At 38.2% G+C, this 13,296-nt stretch overlaps 1 protein-coding gene and 1 non-coding gene across 4 annotated transcripts in view; one reads left to right on the top strand and one right to left on the bottom strand.

Annotated features, from left to right (window-relative positions):
- Window positions 1–13,296, bottom strand: part of MUSK (muscle associated receptor tyrosine kinase) — a 126,005-nt gene that overhangs the window by 35,573 nt on the left and 77,136 nt on the right. For all 3 annotated transcript variants that reach the window (XM_035254464.3, XM_035254472.3, XM_035254473.3), the window contains one exon: window positions 2,844–2,850. In XM_035254464.3, the coding sequence (XP_035110355.2) occupies window positions 2,844–2,850 (7 nt within the window). The remainder of the gene's footprint in view (window positions 1–2,843; window positions 2,851–13,296) is intronic.
- Window positions 11,017–11,123, top strand: LOC118148027 (U6 spliceosomal RNA). The gene has a single exon (XR_004734771.1). It is a non-coding gene; the product is annotated as a U6 spliceosomal RNA (small nuclear RNA).

Below are 13,296 nucleotides of genomic sequence, written 5' to 3'. Positions count from 1 at the left end.
AAACTAAGAAAAAGTACACAAAAGAAAAATTAATGAAAATAGCCTCTGAGATAAGGATTACTAACAATCAGCTAACAGTGAACCCCTCTGTCTGAATTTCTGCTGCTGCTTTTGATAACAGCCCTGAAACATCTTTGGAACAACCTCAGAATGACTTAATAGTATTGAATTCTCATTAGTTTTACAGCATTAAGTTTATAATGCAGAACAAAACAAAAGAAAAAAAAGACAATAGGTTTTGAATAGGAATGAGAAGATCTTGGTTTTAGTTTAGTTTTTTCTTCCTAACAGCTTGATGACCACTAGCCTATAAAAACCCTTTATGTGCTGGGAAAAAAAATACACATACAAAGTATACAATTATTATTAGTTTTCTACATTTCATTTCCTGTGATGATTAAGGACTTGGCTTTGGTAGTATTTTCAGTGCTTGGATTAGCTCTGAAAGGTAAGGCACACATAAGACCATCTCTCTCTCTCTCTCTATCTATGTATGTATGTATATATCTGTCTATCTATATTTATATAGATCTGAATCTTTATCAACTACCTAGTTATAGTTTCAGTGTTTCAACCACTTCCTTTTTCTTCTCCTCTTGTGCAGAAATATAAACCTTAAATTTTACATAGTGATCAAATTTTAGATACAAGACACAGAGGCAAACTGGGACATTTGGTCTCTCAACCCCATAAATCTCTCACTTCAAATATTTTAAAAAGGAGCTCATGGCAAGAACTGGAGAGTGAGATGAATGCAAATAATTTCCACTGGTGTCTTCTGCTGTCTTTGGTAAGTGACAAGACCCCTCCATGTCCAGCTAAAGCTGTTTCTCTGCCTGCAGTTCTTGGGATGGCTGATGGGGCAACACTAGAAGCAGCTGGTCCTGTTGCTTATTTGAACAGTGGGACAGAGGTCACAGGGATCTGTTCACAGAATGCTAGTTATTTTGGAATGACCAACCAGACTAGCTTCTAAAAATGCTAGTTAATATCACACATGGAGCTAGTCCCTCTCTTGCCTCCTTACAATCTAACCCAGTGGACTTCTCTTTCAGTAAAGTTCCCTTTCTTGTAGAGGCAACAATGGATATTTGATCTCAGCTCTCCTTTTTAACTTCTTTTATAACAGACAACCCTATGTGTTCAAAGGGAGTAGGCAAAGAATTCTCAGTGCACCTCTTGCTCCTTTTTCTCTCTACTTTGAAATGTATGAATCACATTCAATAGAACATTTTAAAATGTTATCTTCAAGTTTCTATGAGGGAGATGTCTACTCCCTTTGAACATATAATACTTTGTCCAAGGGCATTCCAGATGACCAGGCATGGCCTGTTTGTGTTATGACAACCCCACGGCTCTGGTGGAAACTCCACACCTTACTACCCTCCCTCCCTGGCAGAGGCACACTTGATAGCTGTACCTCTCCTCTGGTTCAGAAAATCTTCCCTTTTTTAGCAACTGCCTTATCTCTCCTTGAACTTTCCCAACAAAGGTAATGACAGATTCTCTGCCACTTCCAACCTTCAAAGCAAGCAGGAACTGCTGCTATTCTTTTGTATCTAGTGTGTTTGTACATAATTCATTCTCTAAGGGAGGGGTCAGCAAGTACTACCCACAGACAAAAATGGCCTGCTGCCTGTTTTTTAGAAAGAGGGTTATTAAATGGCATTTAAAAAATTTTTAATTTAAATAAACTTTACTCTGCTAAGGCAGTAGCTCCTAAAATTAATAAAAATTATGAAAGCAGTATTTAGGTTAAAAACTGAACTAAGAATTTTTTTCTTTTTTTTTGAACTAAGAATTTTTGATACCACATTAACACATTGGATTGTGGTCAGTTATGACAAATCACTATCTCATATAGTTAAAACTAGTTTAATTTTTCATATATATCATGATTCTCAGAGCAATATATACATCTAAATGGTATTTCTTAAGACTTTTTTAACAGTAAAAGTTTCTTTAAAAAGCTTTTTTAATTAAAAGAACTTTTTTAAAATGTGTACTACATGATGTTTTAAAATGTGGACACATTGTAGATGACTAAGTGAGCTAATCCAACAAATGCATTCCCTCACATACTTACCATTTTCTTATGATGAGAACACTTAAAGTCCATTCTCAGTGATTGTCAAGAATATACATTGTTATTGATAGTCACTATACTAGAAATCTCTTGAACTTATTTTTGCTATCTAACCAAAATTTTGTATCCTGCTGCTTGTTTTTAAACATTAGCCTATGTGTTAAGAATGGTGCCTTAAAATTAATTACACTTCATTGAGCTTTATGAAAGTCTGTTTTAATAAGTACTGCAAATAAAACACTGTAAGTTACAAAATGTTATAAGGGATACCTTCTTATATATAGGATAGAGCTAGGAGAGAGAGTTTGGCAGTTCTGGGTCTCATTTCTAACTTCATCATTTACTAGCTTTGTAAGCCACTTGAACTCTCCAGTTCAAAGAAACTTTCATAGGATTTTTTTTCCCTGTAAAATAGAGATAATATTAGTACCTATTCCGTGGGGGTATCTTGAAGATAAATTTAAATAATGCATATAAAGCCCAACATAGTGCCTGATCCATAGCAGGTATTCGGTAGAGGTTACCTGTCTTTCATTCATCATACTTACTGAAAGGATTAGAAATTAGAAAGTTTCTAAAATGTTACAGTGCTCAGCAAATAGTAGATACTCAATAAATGGCATGGCAAATAAAAACACACTCCACTGCACTCCAGCCTGGGCAGCACAACAAGACCCTCTCTCAAACAAACAAAAACAAACAACAAACAAAAACCCCACAAAACAAAACATTGGAAACATTGGTAACAGTTTCTTACCTCCATTCTGTTAACAGGAAAGGAAGTTCCCATAGGAAGTCCAATTAAAGGGGAAAAGAAAGAAAGTTAGTACATTTTCATCTTATGGTTTGGAAGAGATTATTTTGATACTACTGATTTCTTAAATTTCTGAGAAGTTCTCTGCTTCTGCTAGGAGGCCAGATACTGCATTAATGGGCAGATTTGGAGGAAAATAAGAAAATATTGAGTATCTTTAGGAAGCATGTTCTTTTCAAACTGAGTTGATCATGGGTAACATCCATCAAGGCAATGTCTAAGCTCAGAATTTCCCTCTATTAGCTACCCAGGGACTTTGCATTAAGAAAAAACATGTAGAGGTTAACAGAGAAGATGCCTAAAGTAGACTTAAAGGAAAAATAAGGCAAAGAAAAAAGAAAGATGAGAAGAGAGAGGATGGAAGAGAAAGTAGAGAGCAGGCAATAGTTGTTCTCATAGACCTGGCTGCCTCAGGTGTGTGTGACCTGGGTAGCTGCACAGCATCCGTACTCAGTAGGGCCTCAGGCTTAATTTAATATTCTGTTGTCACTACCTTGAAATCCTTACTGTTTTTTGAACACCTAGCCCTGTAAATTGTGTAGCTGCTCATGCTTATGGATGTAAAAACTCAGTGCTCTCAGGAGACTATGCCTCTCTTCTGGTGTTGTGTAATTCCCAGGACAAAGGGCCCCAGCTCAGACTCTCTCAAGGCATGAGAATCCTGGCATGGGAGTAAGATACCAGCATTTCTGAGTTACTCCATTTTCTTTCTTGTAAATTAAAAACTTCACATACTTTACCAAGTGATTTATGGTGACTTTGTCCTGTCCTCTCAATTCTCATTATGAAAGTAAACATATGCTTTGTCTAAAACCAATTTGCCATATTAGAATTTCTCCTAATATTGAGGTCTAACTTATTCTTGAAGGTTTTGGATCTGTTTGGGTGTGATTTGGGGGTGGCAGGATTTTTAAGGGCTCTAATATGAATTTATCTGAGAGGTCAATCTTCTTAAAATACAATGAGTTTGTATTTCTAATCATTCCCTTTTAGATTTGTGGGGGTTAGTGACCACAGGTTTTTATAATCTTGAGTATATGACTTTTTTGAATCTTTATGGGATTTTTATTCAATGGGCCTGAAGAATATTTTAACTTGGACTTTAGGTTCAGGGGTACATGTTCAGGTTTGTTATGTAGGTAAACTCATGACTCAGGGGTTTGGTGTACAGATTATTTTGTCACCCAGGTACTAAGCATAGTGCCCAACAGTTGTTTTACTATTATTTTTTCTAATCCTCTCTGACCTCCAACCCTCTACCCTCAGGTAGATCCCAGTGTCTGTTGTTCTCTTCATTCTGTCCATGTGTTCTCATTATTTAGCTCCAATTGTAAGTGAGAACATGAAATATTTGGTTTTCTGTTCCTGTATTAGTTTGCTAAGGATAATGGCTTCCAGTTCTATACATGTTCCTGCAAAGGACATGATATTATTATTTTTTATGACCACATAATATTCCATGGTGTATATGTACCACATTTTTAAAATCCAATCCGTCATTGATAGGCATTTAGGTTGATTCCACATCTTTGCTATTATGAATAGTGTTGCAATGAACATTTGCACGCATGTGTCTTCATTGTAGATTGATGTATAGTCCTTTGGATATATACCCAGTAGTGTGATTGCTAGGTCAAATGGTAGTTCTGTTTTTAGTTATCTGAGGCTTTCCACAGAGGTTGAACTAGTTTACACCACTGCAGCAATGTATAAGAGTTCTCTTCTCAGCAACGTTGCCAGTATCTGTTTTATTATTATTATTATTATTATTATTTCTTTTGAGACAGAGTCTTGCTGTGTTACCCAGGAGGGAATACAGTGGCACTATCTCAGCTCACTGCAACCTCCACTTCCTGGGTTCAAGTGATTTTCCTGCCTCAGCCCCCTGAGTAGCTGGGATTACAGGCACATGTCACCACACCTGGCTAATTTTTTGTATTTTTAGTAGAAATGAGGTTTTACCATGTTGGCCAGGCTGGTCTCAAACAACATCTGTTATTTTTTAACTTTTTAATAATAGCCATTCTGACTGGAGTGACATGGTATCTCACTGTGGTTTTGATTTGCATTTCTCTAATGATTAGTGATATTGAGCATTTTTTCATATGCTTGTTGGCTGCATGTATGTCTTCTTTTCAAAAGTGTCTGTTCATGTCCTTTGCCCACTTTTAAATGAGGTGGCTTTTTGCTTGTATATGTAAGTTCCTTGTAGATTCTGAATAGCAGACCTTTGCCAGATGTATAGTTTGTAAATATTTTCTCCCATTCTGTAAGTTTCCTGTTTACTCTGTTGATAGTTTCTTTTGCCATGCGGAAGCTCTTAAGTTGAATTAAGTTTCATTTGTCAATTTTTGCTTTTGCTGCGGTTACTTTTGGCATTTTCATTATGAAATATTTGCCAGTCCCTATGTCCAAAATAGTATTTCCTACGTTATCTTTCAGGTTTTTTGTTTACAGTTTTAGGTTTCATAGTTAGATCTATAATCCATCTTGAGTTGATTTTTGTATATGGTGTATGGAAGGGATCTAGTTTCAGTCTTCTAGATATGGCTAGCCAGCTATCACAGCACCATTTACTAAATAGGGATTTCTTTCCCCATTGCTTGTTTTTGCCAGCTTTGTGTAAGATTAGATGGTTGTAAGTGTGTGGTTTTATTTCTGAGCTCTTTATTCTCTTCCAGTGATCTGTGTGTCTGTTTCTGTACCAGTACCATTGCTGTTTTGGTTACTGTAGCCTTGTAATATGGTTTGAAGTCAGGTAGTGTGACTCTTCCAGCTTTGTTCTTTTTGCTTAGGATTGCCTTGATTGTTTGGGCCCTATTTTGTTTCCATATGAATTTTAGAATAGATTTTTTTCTAGTTCTGTGAAGAATGTCATTGGTTGTTTGACAGCAATAGCATTGTATCTTTAAATTGCTTTGAGCACACTCAACAGTGTTTTGTAATTCTCATTGCAGAGATCTTTCACTTTCCTGGTTAGCTGTATTCCTAGGTATTTATTCTTTCTGTGGTAATTGTAAATGGGATTGTGTTTCTGATTTGGCTTGGCTATTGTTGTTGTGTAGGAATTTACTGATTTTTGTATATTAATTTTGTACCCTGAAACTTTGCTGAAGTTGCTTAACAGCTCAAGGAGCTTTTGGGCAGAGGCTATGGGGTTTTCTAGATATAGAATCATGGCATCTGCAAATGCCACAGGGATAGTTTGACTTCCTCTCTTTCCATTTGCATGCTTTTTCTTTCTTTCTCTTGTCTTATTGCTCTGGCCAGGACTTCCAATATTATGTTGAATAGGAGTGGTGAGAGTAGGTATCCTTGTATTATTCTAGTTTTCAAGAGGAATACTTCCAGCTTTTGCCCATTCAGTATGATGTTGATTGTGTGAAACCAATTTCTTTACTTCAGTGGAGATATATTAGGTTTTGGCAGAATGAAAAAAGTAGTCACAGATAGTATTAATTTTTTAACATTCCAGTGGCATTTTGAAAACTTTTTCAAAATTTTATGATTTTTACAATAAATTTATTTGGAAATGATGCATAATTTTTCATTTTAAAACTTTATCAATTAGGGCCAAACATAGTGGCTCATGCCTGTAATTCTAGCATTTTGGGAGGCCCAAGCGGGAAGATCAATTGAGCCCAGGAGTTCAAGACCAGTCTTAGCAACATGATAAAACCTCATCTTTGCAAAAATACAAAATTTAGCCAGGCATGGTAGCACACACCTGTAGTCCCAGCTACTTGGGAGGCTATGGCAGGAGGATCACTTGAGCCCCAGCGGAGGTTGCAGTGAGCCAAGATCACACACCACTGTACTCCAACTTGGGAGACAGAGAGAGAGAAACTGTCTCAAAGCAAAACAAAACCTTTATCAATTAGATATTTTGATAAATAACATGGAATGGTGATCAAAAGAGGTATCCATTTTTCTTTATTCTTTTAAAATACGAATACCTCACTAAACAGAAATGAGCTCTGAGAGTATGCTAACTTGGTTAATGCATACATATGTATGTATGCATAATTAAAATATATATGTATCTCTCTTTTAATTTAATTAAAATATGTATGTATCTCTCTCTGCCTCCCAGGCCCATATGTATATATAAAATACATATAGAGTTTATAGACTCTTATAATAAATGAAAAGCAGCAAAGAGTTCATTTTTTAATGGAATAAATTTATTCCAGTAAATATTTTTAGCAGAAATTCAAAATTGTAAAGAAATAGTCTTTTTTTGACAAAATGGCTAAAGAATCATGCAAGTGTTCAGAATGAAGTGGAACAGAAAAAGACACAATGATATGTAACAATCTCATGATTTCCTATATGTGATAACGTATTAGCAATACAAAAATAAGTCATAAATACTCAGCCATAATACCCATATTATTTGGTAAATACATTTTTTTTTGAGATGGAGTCTCACTCTGTCACCCACGCTGGAATGCAGTGGTGCGATCTTGGCTCACTGCAACCTCAGCTTCCCAGGTTCAAACGATTATCCTGCCTCAGCCTCCACAGTAGCTGGGCCTACAGGCACCCGCTATCATGCCCAGCTAATTTTTATATTTTTAGTAGAGATGGAGTTTCACCATGTTGGCCAGGCTAGTCTTGAACTCCTGACCTCAAGTGATTGCCTGACTCGGCCTCCCAAAGTGCTGGGATTACATGTGTAAGCCACTGCACCCAGCCAATGTTTCATTTTTAATTCTGAATTGTAAACATTAGTTGCAATAGTCATGAGGCTAACTGAAATTGAGTTAAATGAGTTAAGGCAAACCGGTTTTGGAAGTTGATTCTGGGTGAATTAGTCTATTATAAACGTAGTACTAAGTTCATTCCATCAAAACAGCAATATTTTTATTCCAGCTACTCACAGCATGGACCTCCTTGTATTTATTTGATTTTTTTTTCCACCAGCAGTTGGCATACTCTCAAAAAGTAAGACAAATGATTGTAGGAAACATGTACACACACACACACACACACACACACACACACACACCCCTTGACATTTTTCCTTGGAATTTCCAAAAGGGCACAATCACCCCAACCTTTGTTGCAATTTGTAGGCCCTATAACCAGACAAACAGCTTTGGTTCTCAGCCTTCAAATAAAGATGGAGAGCATCTCAGGAAATATAACTGGAAAGGGGATGAATTATTTCCCTAGATCTTCTCATTCTTGAATGATGCAATGTATATGATAACAACACATCTCATGGAGTGATTTTTCAATTGCCTAAGAATTAAGAGACTAGAACTCAGAGACAAGGAAAGGGTTTGATTTGTCTTTGTTTTTTAAAAAAATAATATTACTGTCTAAAAAGAATTGCAACAATCTGAGGGCAGAGAGAGTGGGTCCAGGAGTAGAGCTCCCCACCATTGGGACAGTAGGGACATGGGACTTTCCTGTGTGTTCAGTGGATGCTATGAAGGTAGCTAAGTTACCAAGAGGACTGGACACCAGAAAAGAACCCCAGTCGTAAGAAATTGCAGGTTACCTCAATAGGTTTTGAAATCAAGGAATGGGGATTATGAGAGGTTGAACCAGTAAAGAATCTCCCATATCAGTGCACTGTGCAATGCAGAGTCCTCTGAAGGAGCCTCCAAAGAACCCGTATGTCCTAGGAGAGAGTCAGTATTCAGGTGCCTGCCATGGACAGACATTAATAACCCATCAAGGCATTAAAAGCCTGGATGCTGCACCTGCTGGGTTTCAATACCAATTCTGCCAGTTACTAGCTATGTCAGCCTGGGAACCTCAGCTTTAGTTTGCTCATCTGTGAAATGGAGATAATAAAAGCAACCATCTCATTGAGTTGTGATAATTAAATAAATTCATATATATATATATATATAGCACCAGGTACTGAGAATGTACCTTGCAGCATTATTATTATTAGTCAGAGGAATAATAACAACAGAGAAAGAACTAAAACATATTCTATTTAGGAAGAGACATTTGCCCCCTTGTAAATCTTCTTCTCCTTAAACATGCCAGAGACAAAGAGGAACAGGAGGAAAGGGAGGAAGAGAAGGGTACACAACATCAGCAGACCCATTTTGTCTACTCTCCACGTTCCTGAATGAAAGACTGGCTGGCCGTGTAGAGAGTGAAGCAGATGAGGTTTAAATTATATAAAAGAGGAGTTTTAAACTAGATCAGGTAGGGTTTTTAATCTCTAAACATTACCTGGAAATTATGGAATCTGCCTCTAAGTCTGTAAAGGATTTGTTCTTGAGAGGGACAAGGAGATTCTAAAAAGCATAATTCCTCAGTCCCCAGTGGTTGGAGAAAACACCATTTTTCTCTGTGTACCTGTCAAGTTTAAATTGTTCAGTACATTAGTTACACATAGAACCTCAGATCTTTGTTACCTCTCTTGTTCCTATTGATGAGTCATTCAAAGTTGTTCTGCAATCTGAAATGGACTTTAAAAACAAGCTTTTGATCCAGAGTAGGGTTTTAGCCAATAATGAGCTCTAAAATTTTATCCATCTGTTAAATGGGTCACTTTGCTTCGGGACAGAAGGCCACATCCTTCTAGCAGTGAGAAAAGCTGGACTTCTTTGTGAAATTTCTTTATACATATGAATTAACAGACTCTGGGGTGACTATGAAGGAAACATCAAGACGAATCTAAGATTTACAGTACTCCAACTGCCAGATGAGTTGCTGGACAGTAGGTAAATCATTATAAATTTTATACCTATTGCCATTCTGAAAAAAATCTAGTCAGTTCTGTTTCTTTTGCTGAGATAGGTAGGCTGGGGCTGTAGGATTGATATTTTGATCATCTAAGAGATGATGCCAATAATGTTTACCAATTGTAAATTGGAGAGAATTTAAATTTTAGTGTACTCGGCAAGAGGCCTGCAAGAGTCTCTTAATTAAAATAACCATAGGCTATGTAAGAGAATGAAGAGAACTCTATGTCACTGCTGAACTCAGGAAAGAAGTGCCTTCATGCTCTGAGTTTACAGCAATTCTGCCATTGTGCAGATAGAATCATGGGAAGAAAGACATTGGAACGCTGGAAAATTCTTCCAGAGAAAATGGCATATAATTTGGAAGCATAAAGGCAGATTCTAATAGCAGCTGAGCAGGAAGATCTGTCGAAAAACAAGGGGACCAAGGTTATGTAAATGAAAAGGCCCTCCTTTTGTAACATGGAGGAGGCTCCAAGAGCGTGGAGATGAGCCAGTGCCAAAGAGAATGCAGCCATAGTATTTGGAGAGAATGAGCTTCTATAGGAAATGTCTCCACTTGCATTTTCGTTTCTTTTCCTTGGGGTATGTGGCTAGGAGATGAGGAAGGGGTCCAAGAACCTTGCAACTATAAAGTGCTCTAAGCTCAGAATTCAGTTTTTAAAAATTCTCAAAATATCCAGCAGTCACCAAAATTTGTGCTATCTTTAAAATTATCTAGAAAAGTCAGTAAAAAACACTGGCCCTCTACTGAAACACAGTACGGCTCTAATATAAGAAAGCTGCCTGATTGTAAAAGAAGACTTACCTTTTATGCCTAACTGCAGACCATCTGGTAGCAATTCAGTGTGGCTACTGGCTGTTACTCATTTATCCCTTCCCCTTTTATTAAAAACAAAACCAAAACAACTTTAATTAATTTAAAACCAGACAAAGCCAGCACAGAATGCCAGGGATGGTGTCTGGTTGATAAGAGCGCTGTCTCCCTATGATGGTTGAGGCATTGCGTGGTAAAGCAAATCACGTGCTACTGTTCTGTTACCAAGCCTCAAGGGTTATCTCCAAAATTCGGAGGAAACAGTAGTGTGCTTATCAGACATGCGAAAGAGCGTGAAACATGTCAGTACATTCAATCAGCTATACTGAGTATGAAATAGAGTTCAAAGTTCCATTATTTTTTCTATAGTAGTGTGAAACATCACCCCCTTTGAAATAAGAAAAATAAAATCACGTGGTCCATCTGGGGAGTTGCGAGACTCCAGTACTACCACATCAGATTTTTCCCTACTGCTCAGTTTAGATGATACTACCTATGTTCATCTGACTTTTAAACTTAGTGACCAGAAGGCTCGGACCTTGAGGTCAATTTAAAGAAGAGGCAATACAGAAAGTGGGGGTTGGTGCTCGCTTCGGCAGCACATATACTAAAACTGGAACGATACAGAGAAGATTAGCATGGCCCCTGTGCAAGGATGACACGCAAATTCGTGAAGCGTTCCATATTTAAAAAAAAAAGAAAGAAAGAAAGTGGGGGTTGTTGGTAGAATGGGGAGTGGCTTACATTAGAGGAGGGTGTGACCATAGGCTTGTCCCTGTACTCTGAGACTGGATAACCATGGACCTCACTCTCTGATGAAAGATCTGTTGGGGTCATTGAGAATGGGAAATACAAATGTGTATTTTATTTCTCTCTCTCTCTTTTTTTTTTTTTTTTTGAGATGGAGTCTCGTTCTATTGGCCAGGCTGAGTGCAGTGGCATGATTTCAACTAACTGCAGCCTCCGCCTCCCAGGTGCAAGCGATTCTCTTGCCTCAGCCTCCCAAGTAGCTGGAATTACAGGCATGTGCCACCACACTTGGCTAATTGTTGTATATTTTAGTAAAGACAGTATTTCACCATGTTGGCCAGGCTGTTCTGGAACTCCTGACCTCAGGTGATCTGCCCACCTTGGCCTCCCAAATTGCTGGTGTTACAGGTGTGAGCCACCGTGCCTGGTCTGTATTTTTCTCTTCTGAATCCCTGTGTCCATTTTGATGGTCTCCAGCTATCCTAGGACTATGCTCATTACAGGGATCATGGGCTATCATGCTCATCTCTGCCACAGGGACAAGGGTTCTGATGACAAAGAGAAGGCATCTTACCAAATGCCCAGCATCCCGGTAAGTTTACTTCACAACTTGAGCCTTATGGGGTTGTGACTGGAGGGGAAATGCAACTTCCTGGTTCATAGAGAGAAGTTCCAAAAGGTTTTCTGACTCCTTTTGATGACTAACAGTAAATGTAAATGAGTCAGAAAGAAATATATCACATTTCTCAAACAATGCATAATGATTTGGGCAGACACATGGAAGGGTTTTGGAAAAATGAAGGCTGATCTGTATTTTTTGTTGTCCTTCAAACACTAGAAATATCCTTAGACATAATCCTAAGCATAAGCAAAGGTTCAGCTTTTTCCATTTCCAGTTCTCCTGCTGGGAAGAGCAAATAAACAGATGGAGTAGAAGTTTCAAAGGGAAACACGAGGAACGTTGACAGATGGGGCTGTTACTAGTCACACTAGTGAACACTGCTAGAACACTAGGAGAGGATGGAGATGGCTAAATGAGACAGCAGAGTTTGGCATTAAGAAAGCATTGCCAGAATGGCAAAAGATGTGCTGTATCTGACTTGAAGCTCTGGACTTCTGGCCAGCCTCATCGGAGGCCAGAAGAGAGAGGGGCCAAAAGCAGAAATGTGAAAAGCAGATGCCATATTCAAGTTCTGGGAGATCTGGGGAGCATAAGGCCATGCTTCTTTCAAATGACCATGAATGAAGGAGGCTCCAAGGATCCTTTTTTCATCAACGTAGCCTCATTTTCCTAAAGTATCAGTCCAGGGAGCACCCCAAGGTAGGGAGGTAGTTTCTGCAGTGATTCCAGAGGGACCTTCATGGTGCTTCTAGCAGGTCTAACTCACAAGAGCAGGTCAAAGAGGAAGCAGAAGATGTCTCATGGGAGTTTGGAAGTCTTGTTCAATCATACTCATGACACATCCTTATTGGATCTGTCTGGGGAAATTTCGGGAAAAGTCAGGGAGTGTCAGGTCCCCTCATAATCAGTGAGATTCAACCAGACAAACAAATCAGGGGTTGGACAAAAGGGTCTTATTCCAGGGAATAACACTAGATGTGTAGCAGTTTTTTAGTTAATAGACATGTTTCTCATTTATCATATCCACTCTAGACCTTTTTAGTCTTTTCCTTTCCCATTTTTCAGTTTTTTTAGTAACAACTTTCATTTGTTTATTTGACTCTGAACATTTTACAGCACTATGATTCTGTATATGGTTAGATTAAATTGTTGCCTTTTTAGTTCAGAAGGGCAAAGTCCCAGGTCCCAGTTATAGGTTAACCCATTCCTTATGTTGCCTGCTCTACCTCTACCCAAGTTCCTTGAATAGCTGCTGTAAATATACACCTGTCCAGAGTGGCTTCAAGTCTCACTTCCAGGGTGCCCAACTTCTCCCCATTCGAAAGCTTACCTCCATCACATTGCCATTGTCAAGTTCATGAATAATAGTCAAGTCATAGCTGGTTCTAGTCTACACAACCATTATTCCTACAGAGATGACTGCTCTTCCTAGGCGCTTACCTCTGCTGCTGTAGCAGACTGCAAGCTGCTCTCTGCTGCCACATCCCAATC

Source organism: Callithrix jacchus, chromosome 1 (genome assembly GCF_049354715.1).
Source record: "Callithrix jacchus isolate 240 chromosome 1, calJac240_pri, whole genome shotgun sequence".
Lineage (NCBI taxonomy): Eukaryota > Metazoa > Chordata > Mammalia > Primates > Cebidae > Callithrix > Callithrix jacchus.
Note: the sequence above shows the minus strand (reverse complement) of the source record. Positions and strands in the feature narration are given on the sequence as shown.